We start from the raw sequence: 24,493 nt of genomic DNA, 5'->3' as shown, positions 1-24,493 counted from the left end.
TAGCCTACAAAGAATGACTGACGAGTCATAAAGTAAATGTACTTCACATTAAATCTATAGCCTAAATAAAAAGCACATCAATCGGCTCAATACACATTACACACACACACACACACACACACACACACACACACACACACACACACACACACACACACACACACACACACACACACACACACACAGACAGACAGACAATACCAAATGCCTGAGAGGATAGTAGTATTAAGCCATGCTTTTAACAGATGACACAGTTAGGGAATTAGGCAGTTCCAGAGAGTAGGACCAAAATAACTAAATTCCACCTCCCTACATTTATATCTTATTAGGTGAACCAGTGTCTCTTGATCTGAGCGGTCTGATTGTTTCTTTTTTGGGTGAGCTGCAGGTCATATTCAGGAGCTATAAGCCATTAAGACTTAAGAGCTTTATAAACAACATAGCCTACTACTTTGAAGTAAACCCTGTATAGGGCCAGTGCATAGGGAGGAGTTTCACTCAGAACGGGTTATTCAGAATAACCCGTTACCAGAATGCCAATTATTCTGGTTGCCATTTTTCTGCCTACCAGTAGGCTAGTAGGCTGTAGTAGTAGGCTGCTAGGCTATATTTTCCAGCCTCACTGTGGAGACATACCATTGTAGATATAAAATGTTATAAACACTGTATGGTTTGGGTGTCAGATGACAAAATAACATAACCTTGAGCCACAACAGTAATGGTTCTGCCCTGTCCATTTTTATACTCTTAACTCCACCGCGGGCCGTCAGAATTATGCTTCCATTGTAGCCTCGCAGTGCGTTGACTGTCGGAGATATCAAATAATTAAATACACGCTGTATGGTAAACAAACGAGCATGACAGTGTAATCAATATAATAATACCACCATCGATCCAGAGCCATAGAGTAGAAGTAGAGTGACATATGTCAAAGATAGTAAGATGATGTACTGCAGTGACAGTGTACACACCAGCGTCACTGACAAGCAAACTTACGAAATACAGACTTGGCAGCCAAGTAGCCTAGCAGCCTACTAGCCTACATGTAGGCAGAAAGATGGCGCCCAAATAAGCCAAAATCCTACCGAACGCGTCACTATGCTCCCCCCTATTGAATTGAGAGACTAGTATGAAGTGATTTAAGTATGGGAGCAATGTGTTCCGCTTATCTGGTCCAGTCAGTACTCTGGCTACAGCATTTTTTGAATGAGCTGGAGTATTCCTATACAACCTTTTTAGGAAGTGCAGTGATGATGGCATTATAGTAATATAAACTGTTTCCTTGAGTCTAAAAGAAAAGTAATCAAGCACACTGACACTCCTCTTCCCATAGTAATCTAACTGGTTTGAGATTAATGCATTTTTTTTTAAATCAGACTGAGACAAGAAGTTTCTTACTTTGTTTAATTTGTATTATGATGAACGCTGTCATAGCAATATTAGTGGATGGTTTTCTAACCACATGAACCCTAGAGTCCGTATTCCAAGGGCAAACATTAGTTGAAAATATCTGAGCTACAAACTCACAATGCATGGCAACGTGAACATTATGAGCAGGTAGACTGTCTAGTTTTTTTTAAAGTAGGCCTATAAGGAATTTGAAGAGAATATAGCCTACCTAAATGTGAAAACGTTTCCAACATTTATATGGTTGACTGGAGGCCCTCATATCTTCGCTGAAAATAGCAGATCTACATGCTCACAATTCCTTGTGTCTCTGGCTGGCTGCCTGTGTCCCTGGCTGTGGCCCTGTGTCCGAGCACTGAGCAGTATTGTACATCCTGTACACTTGTACAGTACAGTACAGTACAGTACATCCTGGAGGCTAATCTTTCCAGTGATAAAATGGCCACCAACGTAATCAAAAAAGTCAACCAAAGAACAAGATTCCTTTACAGGATCTCCTCACTGGAACCAGCCCGACCCACTGGTGCGTTCCTGGGTGTCTGGATGTTCCGGGGACCCCCACACTGTAACTCTGTCATTTCTCAACGGTTTCGGACACGAGGCTGCTCGCCGGAACCACCCCGGCCCCCTGGGCGCATTCCTGGGGGTCTGGATGTTCCGGGGACCCCCAAACGCCAACTCTGTTATTTTTCTACCTTTTCAAGCATGGGGTGTCTCTCCGGAACCGGGCCGGCACCCTGGGCTTGTTCCTGTGGGTCTGGAAGATCCGGGGACCCACACATGGAGTTGCACCACTCACTTCACACGGGTGTGATTTTTTCTAATACAGGATTTTTATTAGAGTAGACTGAAAGGAAAGGTACTATGTTTACCCAGGGTATCTGGACAAAGCTCAAGAACTTGTTTACTGCTGTTGTAGTAAGCTGTTTCTACATTGTGCCGTAGTATATTACTGTAACTATTTGATGCAAATTTCCAATACTCATTTGAACTCAGGACTTTATTCATCTAAGTTAACCCCAATGACACAAATCTCATTACAAGTAGATTAGTCGGTGGCGTGTCGTCGTCGTCAGTCTACGACGTAAAAAAGAAAGACGAAAAAAAAGAAAAAGGGAAAACAGTAACAGTATCGCGATTGAATTCTCCTCCAGGGTACACCAGTGGAGCGGTTGCGGTGGTTATGGTTAAATTGCTAGTACTTGCATCATGACTTGCATGCAGACCGCCCGACCTGGCCCACCGCGGAAACAGAACGAGCGCTTCCTCCGAGTGAGTCATCGGCCATTTACCAGCATGCAACGGCGTCGGCGACTGTTCTGTGTAATGTGTATGATAGAGAGAGGCGTTGCCTGCTTGCATCGCAGAACACTTTAAAACTCCGCTCCCAAGACAACCAGCCTTCTATAATATTTCTGACACCGTCAACACAGACGCATCTTTATATCGTGGATATATTTATACATTCACATATAGATATACATTGTTCACAAAATGGCCAACTACATCCATGTCCCCGACGAGGCTCCGGCGGTGCCGAAGATAGATGTGACGATGGACGAGAACGACTACAGACACGGTGCACTGGCACTCATCAAGAGCCTGAGACCCAATTGGAAACCCTCCGAGGTTAAAATAAAGGTATCCTTTATTTATTTCATTCATTTATTTGAGAAGTGCGGCTTGCCCCCACATGACTGCTCTCTATTTAATTTAACAGCTTCTAATCCGGCCTCCCTATTTTTTCCCCCAGAGGTGTTGATTTTCAAATATTTTCCTAAAATATCCATATATCTACACAAGCTGAGTCAAGCTTGTAGATCGGCTATGTTCGCCATTAGTCATATGACGAAGTATACGGCTCAAGAGCAGGTATTAGTTACTATGCAGTTACATAATGTCGTAGAGAACCAGGCGGCTCCTTTTACAATATGAGCTGCGCCAACTTTGCTGCTTCGTGACCGGCAGCCAGTGGAATTTCACACAGCGCAACACACACACACACACACACACACACAGTGACACACACACACACAGTGACACACACACACACACACACACACACACACACACACACACACACACACACACACACACACACACACACAGCGACCTCTGAAGGCATATAATATATGCCTTCAGTGCCATATATCAACTCTGGTACATGTACCACTCTCAGTACAGACAGTGCACTGCAGTCTGCAGATTTCAACCTTCACATACAACCCAAACAGTAAACACCCTGCTGCGACCTCTTAACATACAAATGAATGTATGAAGCCTTATTATCAACTCTACTGGCTGCAAAGTAAATGCTTAGTGCTTTTCAGTCATACATCGGTATTCGGTAGTTAATAAGTTCCAGATTGGTTACTGGATTTTGCTGTGTAGGCTATGTGACTTCTGCAGTTCATGCATTGGATGGGTGGGGGTGGGGACTGGGGAGGTGGTGGTAGGGTAGGAGGAATGAAAGAAGTTGCATCCGAGTGTGTCATCTTGGGTTGGTGTACTCTGTGTCCATGAAATGCATACTAGCCCAGTAAACCTAGGACCTTTCTCAAGGAAGCAACACTGAACACACACACGCATGCACGCACGCACAAGGCCAACTCGGATAGAGATATGAATTTGCATGACGTTTTGCATGAGTCCCATGATCTCCTTAAGGTCATGTGACTTCACTTGTTGCTAACTTGCCAACTTGCCATGTTGTCGTGTCAGACTTGGGCAGCAGGCTACAACATATGACTCAAGACAAGAGTGATGCAGAGTCACTGTCTGTGGGGGGTCTGTATGTGGGGGGTAAGGGGGGCGTCGCCCCTCTTCATAAACACGGGGGAGGTGATGTGGTGGGTCACAGGCCCTACCCCTTTGCTTGTATTCATCAATGGTCACAAACAATGTGAGAGGTCAGCAAAGGACTGTCATTGGTTCATTTTACAAAATAAAATTCCTGCCATTCCTGTCATCGCTGTTAGTCTATCCCCAATAGTGTGAACGATTAGGTTCGGAATGTTGGACCGCCCCACTCCCCCCCCCCCCCCGAAAATGTTCCCAGTCCCACCAGGGGAACAATTCAGCTTAAATCAACCCAGACAAGCCTTCATTTCCATGGCTACATTCACTTTAGTCTGTTGCCAGAACCCAAATCGAGTCGGAACTTGCACAGAACAATAGAGGCCGTTCGGTTCAGTGATTTAAAGAGGACAATATAGAAGAACGGCCATAGGCAAACTATTTTAAACATCAGCCTAATTATGTCTTCAACCGCTTCCAACCTGACATACCTTTTGGCCATGTCATTGTGCTAGGTGAAAATAGCGACCTAAAAGGTCCCCAACATAAAGATGGAAGTATATAGAGCTCTTAGTGGTTAAATACTACCTGTACAATAACCAACCCTCCCCTTTCAACCCCTTCCTTTCTGTGTAGTTCTTCACAGATGGGATCACCAACAAACTGCTGGGCTGCTATGTCGGAGGAGGTATGAAAGATGTGGTACTGGTTCGTATCTACGGCAACAAGACGGAGCTGTTAGTGGACCGGGAGAATGAGGTGAAGAGCTTCCGGGTGCTCCAGGCTCATCGCTGTGCCCCACGCCTCTACTGCACCTTCAACAACGGCCTATGTTATGAGTTCCTGCAGGGAAGGGCCCTGGAGCCTGAGGACATCCGTGGCGAGCCTTTGTTCAGGTAGAAGAACAGACAAATATATTGTCCACACATCATGGATGTAGTGTAGTGGTTCCCAAACTTTTTCATGTCGAGGACTCCAAAATTGACACTAATTAACCCGCAGACCTCCATTTGAAAAATATATGCCAAGAACCCCCATATGAGAAGGTTTTTTACGGCTCTAGCAGTTCATTTGGTTAAAAAAAAGAACGGAACCGGTTCAACCCCGGTGAAAAAGGGGGCTTAAGGCTCATGCATAGTCTGGATTTTCGGTGGTTAGGTGACCACCGAACTACAACATGACGTCACGAGCCGTGGTGAAGAGAAAACCACTGCCACCGCTCCAGCCCTTCTCTCTGTTTTTACTCACCACCGCTCAACATTTTTTCCAGCTCCGGTGGTCAGCTCACCACCGGAGCGGTGGTCACCTCACCACTGAAAATCCAGACTATGAATAGGCCTTTAGAGTTACAGACCTTTAACTCCTTCAAGGAACCTTGTGGGTCCCTGGACAGCATTTTGAGAAACACTGTTTTAGTAAAGGTTTTTACACACCGGGAGCATGAGGAATAAATAATACGAAAATAACCAGCAAGTATTTTGTATGTAATAAATGCATACAGAGAAATTCAGGTGAATTATTTGCATTAAAAATGCTTCGGTGAGTATTAATATTGGACCAACTAACTAAGGATAATTTTGCAAGAAGGAAACAAAATATCAATGAATTACTATTATTAAATTAATAATTTGTAGATTAACTGGTATGGTACATAATGCAACAAGGCCAAGCAGTTCTCTTTGATGAGTTAATGAGTCAATGAGGATTTGTAAGGGAACTGAGCTTCTGATCTTGTCTGAAAACGCTAAGGCCATCCATACTGTAATGTAAATGCATGCTTAAGCGTGGAGTCACACCCAGACACATGACTACACCAACACACACACACACACACACACACACACGTGCACACACTTATATAAGTATGCGCACCAGCCCTTATGCCTGATTTATACTCTGTTGCGCAGGTATTACATGCCGGTCTACAAGCTCACAACGTGTCAAGCTTGTAGATCGGCTATTGTGTGCCGTGCAGTGACAATGTTCAACAAAGTATACATTTCCGTTTTTATATCACCATGTCAGCTGCATCTTCCCATTTCCTTTTGCACCAAATTAATTAAATCTTCTTGTTGCCAACTCCTCCCTATAGGCTCATAGCAAGGCAGCTGGCAAAGTACCATGCCATTCATGCCCACAATGGCTGGGTTCCCCGGTCTGACCTCTGGCTGAAGATGGGCAAATACTTCGCCCTCATCCCCAAGTACTTCCAGGACCCTGAGCAGAACACAAGGTAAGAACATATCAAGTAGCCACCCAAGTAATTGGCAAGTTTTCATTTGGCTTAAAATCTCCGTCTCAGGCTTTTTTTGTTGTTTGTTTTTGCCCTTTTAATTTCTAGCATGTCATTGTCAACATGAGTTGACAAACGTAGAAATTTCACCATCATTAAAAATAATCACGTGTTGTTAACTTACATCATGATGGAACAATGAATGGATTTTTGTCCCCTTTTCTTTTTTCGAGCTTCCGCAATAAACCTGATTAAGGAAACACTAGGACAACAAGAAACTCTAATTTCATCAGCCAACAGGCCTGTTTGTTTATGTTCCGACTTCCGAGTGGCCTTTCACACAATGAATAACTATGACCCGTCCTTGATGTTCCTTATCGATGAGTCAATGTTCGAAGCAACTCCACGTCTCCACATCCATATGTTACATGTGACGGCACTGTTTACTGTCTGCTAGTTGATGCGCACAAGCCGCACATGTTTAAAGGTGCAGGGCGGGGTTCCATTCATAAACATAGTAAGTAAGTGTGCTCATGATTTTATTGCCCACCTATCGATAAGGCCTCTGTGTATCTTTAGTCAGTGTAACGCTGTCGGCATAGTCAGACTGAGGTCAAACTTCGGCTTGTGGAAACAAATTCCTCCAAGGACAAACAGTTTGAAGTTCAACGTTTGACCCACTGTATACTGTTATTTAATCATATGGATGTTGAATGTTTACATCAACCTCCGATATGATTTAACAGACTGATTTGACATACTGTCTGTCACTATTACTATTATTAGACACGGTGACTAATACTATTGTGTGTGCTGCTGCTACTGCTGTGGTTGAGTTTGTGCTGTAGTCCCTCAGGGAGGGATTATAGAGTTTTGTAGTGTACCTCCTAACCTCCTCCGTTCTTAAGAACTGTCGTAGAATAGCAGGAGGAGTTGACATTACATTGATCACGTGCTTTTTGAACCCTCCAGGTCAGTAGAATACACCTTCCACTTGCCACCTGGGTCGAGTGACTTAACACCTCATTTCACATTATTTTTCTCTGGCACTGGTATTTTCACTATTTTGTAATGGTTTTGTGAATTCGTCTCTGTAATCTCTGCTACAACAGTTTTATGAGCCAGATTGAATACTGTTGAAACAGTTTGCAAAAAAAAGCACAAGAGTACAGTTTAATACGAATACAATGCTAAAAGGATTGAACCAAGACAGAACTATGGCTTGTTTCCATTGGGGTCCTGAGTATTCAATTCATGAAGAGGCGTCTCCCTGCCCATCTCCTGTCTACTCTGTAACCGGAGCAGAGCACACCCGCAGTTCACTGTGCTGAGTGTGCTCCCTCCCATAAGAGTAAGACGCACACATTCACTCGTCTTGTAGTAGCAGCAGCACAAAGTGCTCATTTAGAGTGTTTCAAAGATTATTCATAGTTTCATACAACATGAGATTAATCTGCCCATAAACACAAATGAATGCCCTTGCTCTCTGTTAGGATAAATTACAACCCCCACCACCCCATCCCTCAACTGATTCATCCCATCTCATATTCCGTTTGTTCACTCTTGTCATTTCGAATCGTTTAACCCTCGCCACCTCTCGCTGCTGTCCCTCCCGCAGGTTGATCACGGAGGTGCCGAGTCGCCAGCGCCTCACAGAGGAGCTGGTGTGGCTCCAGCAAAGCCTGTCGATGCTGGGCTCCCCCGTGGTTCTCTGCCACAATGACCTGCTCTGCAAGAATATCATTTACAACCAGCACGCAGGTGAGTATGCACAGCATGGGTGCAAGACATAACTGTACTAGATATCACTATACCCTGCGACTGCATTGTGTTGTAATGTAGACTGCATTTGGCACCTTGACTCAGGTAGGAATACATTTCTACCACACTTCATTACTTACCATGCTTACCGAATGCCAAGTTATTTCCATACAATTTGAACAGATGGAACATATGTTGATTTTAAATCGATGCACGCTACCTGTTGCCACAGGCAGCTGCCATTTGTTCCTGAGATACGCTGAAAAAGCATCAACAGTTGCCGTAAGAGGCTATTTGTTGCAGATCAGTGTATTAGTTTGAAATTATATGAAAATTGAAGGCATCATACATTTTTATCGTGTTCTGTTGTAATTTAATGGAAAATAATGCCTTCCTGCTAAAATGCAGGAATTCGTCTGTTCAAATTGTATGATCACCAACTTGAGTGTTCACCACTGCTCATCGCAGCCAAGCCATTACATCAGTTCCGCTAAGCGAGGGAATGAATTGCATTTGCAACGTTGAGTTTCCCTGAAAGTACATGATTCTTTTTAAATTTTATGTTGTGAATGCAATTCCTAGCACTGACATTCTTTCTAAACGGCAGTTAAAGGTCCAACAAGTTCCACTTCAGTCACCCAACAGACAAGTGGGAGGGATTTCCCTCAGGTTAAAGGCTGGTTATATAACCGGGGATAGGCTGGAGATGTTTTTGGGAAGATGTTTATGGTGCGTTCCAAAATGTGCACCGGGAGTGCACTCGCCTATTAGTTTGCATTGCACAGTGTGCTATTTCCGAACGCGCCCTTAGAGAGCTGTCAATCCCCCCTTGTCTGGACCAGTCATGATGAGGGGAGGTGGCCATTATCATAGCTGCTTTTGTCCAGCTTTTCTTCCCTAGGAGAGACAGCCGAGGCTGTGGCTGACCAGCCCAACCTGGTTAAAATGAGCTCCATGTACCTCTATGTATTCCTCTCAGATTCATCTCTGTCCCTACAGTGCCCTTTGATGTTAGGCTACTGGCAGTGGCAATGATGGTGATGGAACACGTTCTTCTACACTGCATTTAGCCCTGCTGGTTATAACATAGCACCAGCTGAATCCTTAAAATGTAAAATACTGCCTGCCCTCCATAAAATAATTTAAAATAAAGGCGAAAGCAGTGCATTGGTAGAGAATGTTTGGACTAGCCCAGGGGTTCTCAACCTGTTTGGCTGGGGACCCCCAGGAATGATCTGTGTCATTCTCACGACCCCGCCCCTGCCCCCCAATACAAATTGACAGCTACAATAACCTTAATAATAGAGAGAAAATACATCATAAAAAAATATCTAATAACGATGCTCTGATGAAGGCTCATAGCCGAAACGCGTTCCTTATTGGTGTGTGCCAATAAAGAAATGGAAATGTGAGTACTTTGTCTGCCATTTAATACGTTCTTGTGCTACCTTTTTGACCAGATATAATCGTTAAGGAAAGATTATGCATGTACTATGTAAACTCTTAATTTCCATTTTCAGTTGCAAAAAATATATATATTTTAATGATCTGGTGACCCCCAGGTTGAGAACCCCTGGACTAGCCAATAGTGATCCTAGATCACTGCGCAGGATGTATGTCATCCCCACTAGGACCAAAAAAAGCAGAGATCAGGAGATCGTATCCTGTCTGCAGAGAGATTAATTTGAACAGAGACCTAGTTCTTAAGTTTTCCTCATGTAATTTATCGTCTTGCACAACACTCGACACAATACACAAGCAGGCCACACCTCCTACACATGACTGAAAGACACCACAATGGCATGGACGCCACAATGTCCAAGCCATAATTAATCCATTCATTCCAGAGTATGTGGATGGGCGCCATATGAACACACAGGGACAGCTTCACACAGTTGATCCACCAGCACCCCGCCGCCCACAGATACACCCTTTAGTCACCTTGCTCTTCAACAGAGTACGGCTCAGCTGTTGCTGCTGAGCTACAGACCACTCGTTTGTTAGCGTGAGGCGAGGAGCCACAATTTCCTGTCTCGACAAAACCACATGGGAAGTAGAGGGAGATAAATACTGACATACTGAGAGAGAATTCTGTCTACTCTTTCATTTTTATTAGATTTTGTTTTCAGTTTAAAGCGGTTAAAGCTAGAGCTGTAAATATCGATTATCTTGGTGATTATTCCATTGATTACTGTTTTTATTAATTGAATAATGGAGAAGCATGTTTTTTGATGAAATGCCCATGAGCTTATGATTTGTCCTAACTCCTAGAGCTTATGATTTGTCCTAACTCCTAACGAAGGTGTTTGTTCCTCACTAATGTTTAGTCACCCCGATCAGTAGGTGCATTTTTTTACTTTCTTGCCACTAGGATGTGAATTATCGATTAATGCATTAATAGTTAATTGATACGTTTTGATAATGAGGTTTGATGATATAAGGTTATCGATCGATTAACAGGTTAGTTGATGAGCGGCGTTTTTGTAACATACAAATCTATATTTCTGCTGATATACAGAAATAATACAAAAAGCATATTATATTCCTTAATCAAATATTTATTTGACCATTGACTATACAGGGCCAGGCAATGGCATCTTTGTATGTGCGTTCCTCGGCCACACACACTCAGACAGCATTACATTCACAGAAAACCACCCAATGATAGGACCGCGTAATTTTCTATTAATTACGATTAGTTATCAACTGTTAACGACTACCGACTAATTTCTTAACAGCGATTAATTGATTAACGTTTAACTATTAACATCCCTACTTGCCATGCATTGGCCAATGCAATAAAAAAATATTTTTGTTTTGTTATATTTTTGTGTGCCTTGATCGCTTTTCTTTGTGAAAATAAATGTGATTTAAAATTTACTGTCCATTTATGCTGTTTAAAGACGTGTACAAACAACATAGGTTATTTTAAAGTACTCTAACCAAGACATAATAAATAATAATCAGACCTAAAACATGAGTTCACATAAGTCCACAAAACAGGGAGTGTCCTCCCACACACCATCTCTCTCAGCCTCGCTTACAAGCTGGTTTTGTTTATCTCTCTGATTAAAGCCAGATAATGGTAAAAAAAAACAATGAAAATAATGTATAAAAACAAAACGCATTCTGTGCACCCTTTTGTCCAAGGCCGCGAAACCTGCAGTTCAGTCACAGCCTCACAGGCAGGAAGCCCCTGGCATTTGCATAAAACCAGAACGCGTCACGCCATTGGGCTAAATGTTGACCAATGAAAATGAGCCACTGGAGGGGGCGTGCCATGAAAAGGGGAAGTGTGTGTGTGTGTGTGTGTGTGTGTGAGAGTGCATAAGGGGAAAGGAAAGTAAAAAGAGGTTGGCAGCTGTGCCTGATGTTGCAACACTGTGTGAGAACAAATGCATGAAGGAAAGATGCGTGCGCGAGAGGAGAGAGTGAGCTTGTGTATGTGTGACACATGTGTTTGCCCCAACCTTTTCGTCTGCTGCACAGGGGGGCAATAGCCACTGACCGGAGGTGTTGAGTTGTGTCCCGCTAGGACCTACAAGCCGGCTGGTAACCCACCTCAAAGTGTATTTTTTTAAATACTACAGCACCACTTGAAAAAAAAAATCAAAACGAACAACCACTCTACTCTGTTCCATAATGCTAGCTCAAACTTATGGAAAAACAGAACATTGTCAGAGAGAACAGAAGTTCAATTGGGAATGTATGTGTGTATGGTGCTTCAAAAGTTCAAATGTCCAATGTGAATGCCACTTGTAAACCCTGAGCTACAATGTCTAATTTATACTGCGTTTCGTGACATGCAGAGACAAATTGACAATGGTGATCTGCAAGCTCACAAAGTGTTGTACACTTTGTGAGCTTGTAGAGTTGTTATTTCTGTTGTGCGTTACTGGCGCACAACTGAGTTTAAATCAGACTTAAGTTTGTTCTGCATGAGTAAGGCTTTGTATTTTGAGAACATCTTTTTACACTATTCCAATACTTCACTCTGCTTTTCATTGATACTGTATTGTCAGATACAGTTGCGGTGAACTCCATCCATCAAGATTAAGCAGTTTTCATTTATTGATATATTCCCTCCAGACTACATTTACATCAGGGTTCCCCAATAAATTCTCCTCAAGGGCCATATTTTGACTACGGTACCAGGCTGGGGGCCGAGTCGGCACGCGCAAGGTCGAGGTCTTGCCCTGAAATTAATGATCAGGGCAAGACCCCATTTGAAAAGGACCCCCAGTTTGACATGCAGAGGCTACTAGTACTGACCCCCATTTAATGACATTTATAGCTTGGAGCCCCCCCCCCCCCCCCCCCCCCCACGAAGTCAACCACGAATGCTCGGCCATACAATTATCACATACCCATAGCCTTATTTGTTACAAAAACATTGAGAAAATAGCATTTGATCTTACTTGAAACAAAGAACTACCCTTGCACACGAAATCCCACTAGGATTAGTAGTCTCACAGTACAATTTCCACAACAGTGTGGAGAGGAAGTTGGCTGAAAACACGGCAGCTGCTGCTGGCTGCCATTCTGTGATCTGAAAGGTGGCTATTTTCCCCTCTGTGTTTTGTTTCCTTTGCTCACAGATACTCTACTAGGGATGCCCACACTTTTTGGACTTGAGAGCTACTTTCAAAATGACCAGCTCAACAAGATCTACCCACCGAAAACATTATAATACCATTGCTGAAAATGGCTTTGGAATAACGGTGCTGGCATTACATTTAAGACAAATGCACTGGGAAAGGGAAATGGAATAGGTAGAGTTTTTTCGTATTTCATTTGTAATCTACCAACATTTGTGCGCAGCAACACTCTTGAAAAAGTATTGCATTATGGGTTTGAGCTGACAGGCACTTTTTATGTCAGTCAATCAATCAAGTCAATTTATGGAAATATTTTGGCAGATGCCAAAAATAGTTTTTTTATTTAAATTAAATATTATTTAGGGGCATGTCATGTAATCTACATGCACAGCCTTTGTGATCTACTGGTAGATCGTGATCTACCTTTTGGGCACCCCTGAGTTGAACTTTCTTCTCAGCCATGAATTCTACTGTACCATTCGCAGCAACTGTGTTTGGTCCCAAAAATTCTACAACTTGCGATAACAGCCTGTGGCACTTGAGCTTGTGTTGATTGGTTAGCTAATAACTTTAGCTTGTGCAAGCTTACCACCGCCTCTGTCCTTTTTTCCACTCCCACGTAGGTTAAATTAAATCTGGGTATGTGATAACATTAGATAAAAATGTTAATGGTGAGAGTAAAGTAGACTGGAGGTAAAATATCAAACTGAATGTCGCTGCACAAATATTTTTGGAGCTCTTTGTGCTATCAAGTATCTCTCAATGTCACTGTCTTCCCCCCTCATTCCCTTTCCCTTTGTTTCTTTCCACCTCTTCCACACAATGTTATCCTTAGTCAAATGGCATGACCACACTGATTTCCTTTAAAGGTCTGAGTGAAACCAAAGCAAACATCATTGTCTCCCTTTTACTACCCCACGATATGTGTCTTTCTTTTCATGCTTTGCTCATTCTCCCCTGAATACGGTCATTTATTCAGACTTCCCATGGTTTGGTTCCCTGGGCGACACGTTGGTCACTCAATCTTGCTTGTCTCACACCAATCTGTTTTTATGTCCTACAATGGTAAAGCTTAGAGTGGTCTTTCACTTTGGCTGGAATGCCTCAATATATATTTTTTATTAGTATTTGTCACCCTCCAATATTGGCATTTTACGCTAACTGCTCGAAAAATATAATTTTATAAACATCTTGGAGACATCTACAAATACAAATTATATCAGTATTTGTCTTGCCTCATTTCCTATTTGCAACCATCATAAATACATAAATATAAGAGACCAAAAAAGTACCAAAGTGAATTAGCACTTCAAGGCTTATTGGAACTCTCTGTCTTCCTAGTATTAGAATGAAGCAAAATATAAAAAGAGCATGCAAGTGGTATTCAAATCATTGACCTATTAACAAAAGCAAGCTTTCACTCTAAATGGCTATGATGTTGGGCAATTTATCTGCACGGTGTGTTTCATCAACAAGACCCATCTTTGTGCATGTGTGACAAGTCAAAAGTTATATTTATTTTGGTTCCTCTTCATGTAAAAGCTTGTCTTGTCTTATTTCTCCTTTCTGTGTCACTACTGTACTATGCAGTTTCATTTCTCCCTCAAAATGCAAACACTTACTCTTTACATGTATAATAAGTCTAAATAGAAAGCCAAAGGGTAACTAGAAAGCCAAAGGGTAACTAAACAGCCATAAGGCTAACTAGACAGCCACATAAGGCTAACTAAACACTACCAGTACTACACAGCCATTCCATCAGTATGTCAGATGACAATCTAGAGATTGAGTTATCAAAGCGATATCGCAAAACATTTTTTTTACTTCCTCTTCCTGTGTCTCCTTCTAAACAAGGCTCCCTCTCTTTCCAGGCAATGTAAAGTTCATTGACTACGAGTACGCAGGCTACAATTACCAAGCCTATGACATTGGGAACCATTTCAACGAGTTTGCTGGTAAGTTGTTAATAACGTGTGACCAGGAACATTTATGACACTAATGTGATCTTAACAGGACCAATTTGTTAGGTTGATCCTAAGACTTCATTCCAGAACACATTTCCCTGCTCATTTTACTAGTCTTTGCTCAGAAGCATTCATGGCGTACCTGAAAGCCTTAAGTCTGCTTGCACGTAACTTTGGGAAAGTGTCATAGTAGCTTGTTTACAACTGAAACAGACTTCCTGTGCACTAACTACCTCTTCAAAATAAGAGCTACATGTAATGATTAGTCAACACTAGTTTTATTTATAAGTCTACTTACAGGACATTAACATCACATTTGAGTTCCTTTTGAATGCCTGTCAGATTTCTCTACATAACTGTCTCAGCTGTTGGTGCGCAAATGCGCCTTGCATGTCTTTGATCTAACGTGCAGAAAACATTTTGACGACGTATGCTCACCGGTTGTGTGCCCCCCCAGATTATTAATAACATCTAAACATGTAAACACAACATTAACAGTACTCTTATTATGCATATCACATTCTCCTTATGGTCTGAACAATTTGCTGATATTTGAATTAAGTGAAATCAATGATGAAGCAGGGTTTAATGTGTAAAATCCATGATATTTACATTGGAATGAATGAGGCCGGCTGGAAAGTGTATAAGTGGGAGAGGCCGGGTCTTAGCTATAGGTGAATTCTAGTTAGTTTTGCAAAATTTGCATTGTTATTGTCAGTGTGTCAGTGCTATGGTGATCAGATTAGGCTATCCTGACTATGGCTTCTGAAACACTTTTGAAATCCTTTCGAAACTCAAACTCACTTTTCAGCAGTATTCTGTCTATGTTCAGTTGCAATCATTCCCATGAAAACAAAGAGGAGAAACTTACCGCACCAACGCACTCTACTGAATGGAGAGACCAGGTGGGGGTTGGGTTGCGCATCAGATGCCGTGTGCCTAGTGCTGGCTATTGTTTCCTTAAGTAGTTACCCTACCAACAACTAATCTCTGTACTAGGCTACAGCAGTGGTATTGGGTAGCCTACTGCAGTTCTACAGGAACGCATGCCTGCAGGCATGCATGTGCGATTGTGCGTGTGTGTGATCCTGCAAAAAAATATGATTTTTATGGCGCCTCCTAAACCGTGTGTGTGTGTGTGTGTGTGGCTCTGCGCGCACTGTGTGCGTGTGGCTCTGCGCGTGCTGTGTGTGTGTGTGTGTGTGTGTGTGTGTGTGTGTGTGTGTGTGTGTGTGTGTGTGCTGTGTCTTCCAGGCTTGAACGAGGTTGACTACAGCCACTACCCAGGAAGGACCTTCCAGCTGGAGTGGCTCCGGTCCTACCTGGAGGCCTACAAGGAGCATAAGGGCCAGGCCAGCGAGGTCACTGACAGAGAGGTTGAGGTCCTCTATGTTCAAGTCAACCATTTTACCCTGGTGAGCATCAGTAATGTTACACATAGCAGTTTACATTACAATTTTTACTTGGGCCTAATTCAACGTGATTACGATCAGATCGAAATGGAAATCTATTGGCTACTGTACATGCATAACAAAATACGAAATGTAAATAAAATATGTAGTACGCCTGTTTATTCCCAGACCTGAAATCAGTAGCCAATTAATGCTAACCAAATATTATAATAAAAGTATAATCTATTACTGGAAAATATGTACTCTTTTTTTCCCCCATCTACATACTATACTACTAACTGGGTACCGACCATGCTGTCTCGCCAATATATTGCACAAAATACCAATTGATCAAAACATGATGGGCTGAAATTGGTATACTGGCAGAAGCATAGGCTTTCTCTTATGTACATGCTTTTTTGAAAATAGTCCCTTTCTAGTTGTTTATTGGTTGAGCTATATTGGTTTACCACTCCAGATTCATTAGTAACGTCTATGATAGGGCTGCACTAAAGATTATCTTCTAATCTAAGTGATTATTCTGCTGGATCAGTGCCAGATTTCTTGTGCACAGTGCCAGTGCCACAGAAGCACCCCTATTAAATCTTGTTCACATATATTTTATACTTTTTAGTAACCTTAAAATGTATAAATGAAGTCAATGGGGCTCGGATTGGACTGAAACCTTGCCTAAGTTTGGAGTCTTACGTCATAGATACACAGGCTGTGATGCACTGTCTGTCCCATGTGGTCCCAAGGTTTCGTATATTTTGGTCAGTTACCAGTCCAAAATATACTGGTCATAAATGTTTCCAGTTGAATGGCAAAATTCTAGATGGTAGTCTGATGAAAAAACTAGTTGACGACATTCTCAAGGCCTGTAATTCTGTCAAATCTATTTTTTGAGTGGTGCACTCCATTGCCCAGCAATATGTGATCCTGTCAACGAATTGTGACGCAGCCAGGGACCCAGCCAGCGACCCAGCCAGCGACCCAGCCTGGAACCCTGGCTGGGTCCCAGCTGGGTCCCTGGGTCATTATTAAGCACTCGCAGTATATCGATATTATACCGATATACAAGTTCATTTATGTCATCGCGTCACAATGCGTTGTTTGTAGCTATAGCCTATTTGACGATGTATAACAATTTTAAGTGGTTATATTTCAGCCAGTGATTGAGAATCTTGTCTACAGAATGTGAATCTGTGATATTACTGTTCCAGAGAACCAGTAGAATATTTTTCCTTGCCACTCTGACGCACATCCTGCTTTGTGTGTATGAATATCACGGTTCCTAATACAGGCCCAAGTTTGCCTAAATAAACATTTTCTCGACATGCCTCTGGGTTGGTGACACTTTACTAAATGGAAACTGTTCCGAATGAAAGTAGTTATTGAAACTAGAGAGATTTGTGGAAAAATACATTAGGCTAATGTGCTTGGTCACAAATCTGAAATAGAAAATGTAATCAAATCTAATTCAGAAGTTGAACTGCGTAATAAAGACTAACTCTTGCAGCCATTTATTCCCAGTCTCCCACTTTTGTTAGTCAATGTTATTTAATATTTACCTATTCAAATTAATGTCCTCTCCATAGTGCTTAAAAACTTGACCTTTTCGGTAAGCTGCATCCTTTTTAAGTATTGACCTAGAATATTGCCAGGTTACAGGCATGGTCCCTGACTGTGCTGTCTTTTTCTATGCAGGACTCTGAATAGTCCAAAAAAGACAAAATATTTAGAAAGTTCTCAGGTATTGAAAATATATAAAATTGAGTAAAACCAAGTGGAACAATGCAGTTTACATTAGCTTGTATGGTATGATTGCGCCTATTGTCAGCAGTTTGTAAATCCAGTTTAATGTATAATATTTTTGAAGAATCTTTAACCCCTTCAATCTGACATCAGACACAATCTGTCTGTTTTGTTTTTCACAGCCAGTCTAAATAATGATTGGGTTCCTGTTTCCAATGAGTACCGAAGTACCTAAGGAATTTACTATCCTCTGTCCACAGGAGCACCAGATATAGCCTTTCTATGGTCTCAGTTGTTTTAGAAAGTTGTTTACACAAGGTTTCTACGCACGATTAGTTCCAGCCTAGTGGCCTACTTATGCACATTTCATGTTCTCACTGATCCATAGAACCTTAGAGGTAGGTGTCTCTTGAAGGTGACCCACTTGTGTATGACTCGTAGAATAGGTCCATCTTAAAGGCCTATAATTGTTACAGAGGACAATGGGAACGGAGTCCAGAGGGTTCGTTGTTAAGTGTTGAATGTGTTGGCTCAGCAAACACACCGCCTGGCTAGAGGTGGCAGGTAACCCGTGTTACCTGTTCTGCATGTGGCAGACATGCGTTTTGCATCAGCCTGGGAGGCACAGCCCATGTGAATGGACGGCTATTATTAATGTCGCGAGGTATACCACGTGATCGTTACCTGTCTCTCCCCTGAGCCTTGTTCACCCTTGTTTACAATTGCAAAGACAGGAGGGCTGGGTGGAGGACGGGCGAGGGATAGCACCATGCATTTTCTGCTGGCTTATTTTATTACCGGCCTTGTCCCCGCTCGAGTGCTCTGTGTTGGGTAATTAGAAACAACATTAAGCTTGAGCGAGCACTTGTAATGTGCTAATTCCCTGTCTCTCCTCCCCCTCTGTCTCCATGTCTGTCTCTATCTCCATCTTTCTTTAGGCATCTCATTTCTTCTGGGGTCTCTGGGCTCTGATTCAGGCCAAGGTCTCTAAAATCGACTTTGACTTTTTGGGGTAGGTTGGCCTCTTGAAGTTGTAGAATCTTATTCATACATTGCTATTAGTTTGAATCTGCAATCCATAACTTTGGCCAGTGAATAAAAAGTCCTTTGACCAATGTGGCTGGTAGTTTTTAATACAATAACTTAAGTAGTTAGTCTACCTGCTCTTCAATTGAGGAATTCTGATCCTGTGGCTGGAATGTCGCAGGAAGGTCAAATGGCATTTTATCCTCCGCTCTAGCTATGCATTATTGCTCGACAGTATACGTTTTTAGTGCTCACACTGCTAGTGATAAACTCATAAAAACGCATGCAAATAGATTTAGTTTTTAGGTGGAGGGTCAATTTAGCTATCAGTCAGCTATTATAACCTGGTCAAATCAAATCGGGTACAGCATAGTTTTGCAGTAGGTGTATTTTGGGTCACACAGTGGATCTCAAAGTAGGGTCCGGGGGGGGGGGGGGAATTAACTAATATAGTATCAAAAATACCTTTAATCCTATTTTATTCAATGAGTTCAATATACACCAAAAGTGTCTAGTACCTCTAGTCTAGAACAAAATAAAAAAATAGTAATTCAGTTGTGAAAACAGACACTTGGAAAAGAGTATATAGGCTATTTATTGATTACTTTATTAACAGGCTTTGGGCCAAGCCCCTGCAGATATGTTGCAAATAATTGGAGATCGGATATTGGTCATAATTTCATAATCGTGCACCCCTAATTAAAATCTTTCAATTTATTTTTATGGGGGGTTCCTGGCAAACAATCCTTTCAGATGGGGGGTCCAGCCAAATATATTTAAATTGGGGGCCTTTGACATGAAAATGTTTGAGAACCACTGATAACAAAGTTTTGGCTTGTGTGTGTGTGTGTGTGTGTGTGTGTGTGTGTGTGTGTGTGTGTGTGTGTGTGTGTGTGTGTGTGTGTGTGTGTGTGTGTGTGTGTGTGTGTGTGTGTGTGTGTGTGTGTGTGTGTGTGTGTGTGTGTGTGTGTGTGTGTGTGTGTGTGTGAAACGTGTTGCATGCAGCAACAGTTCGACATTACATGTAACCCTAATCTGTATTTCTTGTCTCTCCACAGATACGCAGTCCTCCGTTTCAATCAGTACTTCAAGATGAAAGCTGAGGTAGCAGAGCTCAACTTTCCGCATTAATAACTACCACCTGTGTTGTGCCACTCACCCACCCACTCACCCAACCACCCCAAGTACTGTATCCTCCTGCTCTACCGCTTCCCCACCCAGCCTGTACTGCTTCTCATCATGCAGTGACCGCAGGGCACCCTCTAGGGGAATTTCTAGGGAAGAGCAAGAGTCAGCCCAGCTCATCAACCTTTCTCTTAACACTAGTTTTGCAGGGGAATTCTTCAGAATAAAGGTTAGAAGGCTAGAGTGCCAAGCAAGCAGATGGGCAGATTTTACTCTGAAAAGCTACCGTTGCCCCTCAAAACCCGGGAGTCATAATCTTCCGTTCTTACCTCATGCTGGTACACCTAAAGTCTCTCTAGAAGTGTTTATATTCCAAACGAGATGCTTCTTGAAGTCAGAAATGAAGACGGAACGTTGCCCTTTTGGGCAAAACCATGGAGAGAGCCCTAGATTTAAAGTTATGAGCCATTCTAATGGAGCCGTAAACAAGGAAGTGAACGGCAGTGTGCATGCGCGAAACACAAGGAGTACACTGCAGAAGGAAAGGCCAACCAATTTTTTTTATATCACTACTACTACTATTTCTTGGTCTTATTCAAGACAGACCTGTATCTGAAATAATGCTGTCCAATATTAATCAAAACATTAATTTATTATTAATGGGTTGTGTTTGCCAGTGTTTTGAGCTGATACATACATATATCCTTATTAACTGACATGACAGCCACCCAACTCACTCATGGTCAACCACCTTAGAAAACCTAAACCCCACAATCAAATGATTTATGGAAACCTTCACAGATTCCCTTATTAATGATTTCATGAGCCCCCCCACACCCTAGCTGATGACCAAATACATACAGTACCAGAGAAGTGGCATAATGTATATTCTGCTTTTGTTTTCTGCGGAATCAAGCTGACAAAGCCATACCCTGGATGGAAAAAATGGGTTTCTTGGTTCGCCATGAAAGGCCAGTACCGTCCTACAGTTTATCTTCTTACAACTCCAACCCCCACCCACTGTGGCCTACGTTGTGACTTGTTTTCCCTTGTGTGCTGAAATATTCATATAACCTTTTATTAGAGAGGTTTGTCACTTTATGCTTTCCAAAGTAAAGGTAGCGTTTGGACAGAAGTGCATCATCGACGTTTACATCTAAACTTCCCCCTCCTGGGTCAAACCGACTTTTAGTGTACATACGACTGGACTGTTGGTGGTCTATTTAGGAATATTTCTCATAACACAACCCCATCTCACTGTAAAAAGTAGGCCCTGTGTTTTTTTATGAAAGCGGGCTGTTGTGTTGATCCCGATCAGTATCCGAATGTATTCGGGAACATTCCATGTTCATTGTGTCATGAGCCAGCGGGTTAACTGTACGTTGTAAGGTAGCGAGGTGGCATGTTTGAGAAGTGACTAGTTCACGCGTGTGGTGTTGACAGTGCTGCACGCGCGTGGTGTTGACAGTGCTGCTCCAGGCACTATCACACTTATTCAACACATCCGGCAGCCATTGTTGTCAGGAATGCGTAAGCTCAGTTTGTTGGACTGTAGAGGAGTCCTGTCGGGTGAAGAATCGCAACAAAGTAAACTAGCTTCTGGTCCACACAACAGCCTGATGTCTGTCTCTTCTTTTTTTTAATCTGTTTGTTCATTTTTTTTAGCCTGATGTCTGTCTGAATGGAGTACCAATATCTTAGGTTGATGTCTGTGTCAGACACCATTTTCCCCATCCCAACCATGGACTCCCTTCAGTACTTTTTTCCCCCCTTCTTCCCAGTACTTAATGCTTTTTTTTAAGGAGGTATAGGAGATCCTTTGCATTAGTTGAGTTCATCTGTTTTCTCAACAAGCCTATACACCAAAGTGCTGATTTATCTGCTTGTACATAATGCATATTGTATTTCTTTTTCCCACTTGGAAAGGAAATTAGAATGTCTATACATCTTTTTTTATACTTATTTAAGAGAAAGTGTTTTCTTTTCTTCTTTTGGGGAGAAGGTCTTGGAGGGTGCGTGGTGTGTTGAGTAATGCAGTAAGTAATGCGAGAGTCTTTGATTGAAAAAATACACTGCTAACAAAATGACTTTGTCCGAGGGCTCTGCTGTAGCAACACAGTGTCCATATGAAGAGACCATTGAGATGGAGAGAGTCAAGTAAATCTACTGTAGCAGAGGAACGGCCATGATAAAGTTGTACACGGTAAAATCCATTCCAGTTCATTTAGCTCGAGAGGGTACTACTAATGTAATGCATGGATAAATCAACACTGAGGATTTTACTGTGTAGACTTGGTGTCTGTATGCATGTGAGATCTTTTATTTGGACCTGTCTTTTGTCCCTCTTTGTTGAGAATCTGATCATTTAGGATGCAGGGAGGACATGGGAATGGTTACATTTGGCCCTAATCCTGATTTTTAAAATGGTACAGCTTTTAACAATCCTCTGTACACTTTTTTTTCTTTTTTTTAAAGGTAAATGGTCTTGATTCATGCTTCTGTTTGGAGCTGTTTATATATTTTTTGCACAAGTCAAGCTTGAATTGGGTCCCTGGGAGATTAATGTAGTTTCGGTTTCCTGTCAGGAGATTGTCAGGCCATGTTTACACACACACACACGCGCGTACATACAGTACAGTACAGTGTTTACACAGCTTGTTAAATTCTACTGCCACATAATGGTGTCAGTTAGGATATTCTAAAGCATTTTGATGAAGTCTCATTTTCATGAGGTTGTAGGGTGGTGTCATCTTCTCCCTGTCTATTTTAAAATGGAGAAATGAATGCAAAACCACTGTAACCACGTCTCATTGCTGCTTAGAACTTTAATCTCCACTATGCTTCAGATCTTCGTGCGTGTATTTAACATTGTAAAGAAATGTGCTCTTAAATGTGCTTACATTTCTCTTCCCCACTGTAGCATATGTGTATATGTACATTTAAAATGTAATATCTTTGCTTGTGTCAAATGTGAATGAATGTACATAGAGGGATTTTCCTTTTCTAAACGTTTGCATTAAAGTGAATAGTTACCCAAGGCAAGCTGTGAAATATTGTAACATTTCAATACTGTAAACATGCTTTGAAAGAAGAATAAAGTCTATTTACCCGTACTAATGCGCGTGCTTTCTCTAAGGCTTTGTATTTTGAATGTCATTCCCAAACCGGCTACTGTATGTTAATTAGTGGTAGTCTGATTATATCGGTTTGACTTATATTTTGGGCATATTGGTGCATTGTGTACCATATTGGGATGCCTATATTCTTCATTGACTAGTTTGAGTTCAGATTTAACTACAGAGTCAGCTACATCAATATCAGAATCTTTGAGAGAGGGAAAATAAGCCTGTTCATACCGGTACATTGGCCTTCTCCTAATTAGAATCTATATCGGCTTTGAAAAATCCATATCTGATTACCTCTAATGTTTGAGAGATGTCCCCCTTGCTTAAATGTTTTTGTACACCATTGCCCAATTAGTGTTGAGCAAGCAATATGCATAAACATGATTAAGAGACGACTAATACTATTCCCATAAAGTTACAGCCGCCCATAAGTGACAACACTGGCCTAACGACAAAAGCAAGACCAACTAGGTTTTTGCCAAGATGTTACATTATTGTACCACAAGATGGCAGCATAACCTATGAAATAACTACAGGGTTAGACCTTTAAAACCTATTACTGTATGTGGCTGGCCTTCAACATAGCTCTAGCTGTACATAATTTTGTTAATTATGATGACCAGTTGATGCTAAATTAATGTGCCTTTTAATTAGAAAATGTTCTAAAATGTTCTGCTATTACATTACCAAATACAATTATAAGAGGTGAAACACTATTTATTAATTATTCAATTATTATATAATTACTATTTATAGGGGGGGGGGGGGGGTCAACTTTTGTTCTCAAATAAAATGTTCTTAAAGGTGTTACGGCTAGCCATAATTAGGTTATTTTGTATTTGGTATTATCTGTTGTTTCCTTTGTTCTGAGGTGGAGAGTTGGTGAGAGGAGGAGGAGACCTGTGTCATCATGAGACTGATTACTGGAGAGTGCTTGCTGCTGTGGGGAACTAGTCCTCTCCATGGATTGGCCGGCTCTGATGAGCCCTATGACACCAGCAGTGGATTGGGTGGTGGCCACACCCGAACTATAAAGCTCAGTGACAAACAATTCTGTTCAGAGGGCAGCAGGGAATCGATCCCCCTGTCCTCTCCCCACATCACCACAACCTGTGACCATCCTGTTAAGCTCTTTATTTGGGATAAGTTTGAGTTCTGTTTTGATTTGTGTTTGTTATGTTTGTGTTGTGTTTTGTTAGTTCAGGTTCATTTGGGTTATTGTATATTGTTGTAAATATCCATGATATTGGGCTGTAAATAAATGCACCGTCCGTTTTATTGCAATTGTCTTTCTACATTTATGTTGCTTCCC

The 24,493-nt window shown here is 41.8% G+C and overlaps 1 protein-coding gene across 1 annotated transcript; it reads left to right on the top strand.

Moving 5' to 3' along the window:
* The first annotated feature begins 2,747 nt into the window (after window positions 1–2,747).
* etnk1 (ethanolamine kinase 1) lies at window positions 2,748–23,163 on the top strand. Its single transcript, XM_080757090.1, has 8 exons — window positions 2,748–3,048; window positions 4,840–5,099; window positions 6,296–6,436; window positions 8,055–8,197; window positions 14,667–14,750; window positions 16,014–16,174; window positions 18,844–18,917; window positions 19,990–23,163. Exons 1-8 carry the CDS (start codon window positions 2,902–2,904, stop codon window positions 20,060–20,062), a joined length of 1,083 nt encoding a protein of 360 aa, XP_080613216.1. The 5' UTR covers window positions 2,748–2,901; the 3' UTR covers window positions 20,063–23,163.
* Window positions 23,164–24,493: the final 1,330 nt, after the last annotated feature.

Source organism: Protomyctophum bolini, assembly GCF_963924005.1.
Source record: "Protomyctophum bolini genome assembly, chromosome: 23".
NCBI lineage: Eukaryota > Metazoa > Chordata > Actinopteri > Myctophiformes > Myctophidae > Protomyctophum > Protomyctophum bolini.
Note: the sequence above shows the minus strand (reverse complement) of the source record. Positions and strands in the feature narration are given on the sequence as shown.

What these genes read in the sequence shown, in the direction of transcription:
- etnk1 (XM_080757090.1), top strand. Translation starts at nt 2,902, where the DNA reads ATGGCCAACTACATCCATGTCCCCGACGAGGCTCCGGCGGTGCCGAAG. An exon ending in CCATTTCAACGAGTTTGCTG is followed by an intron (nt 14,751 to 16,013) that starts GTAAGTTGTTAA and finishes TGTGTCTTCCAG; the next exon opens with GCTTGAACGAGGTTGACTAC. An exon ending in AAGTCAACCATTTTACCCTG is followed by an intron (nt 16,175 to 18,843) that starts GTGAGCATCAGT and finishes ATCTTTCTTTAG; the next exon opens with GCATCTCATTTCTTCTGGGG.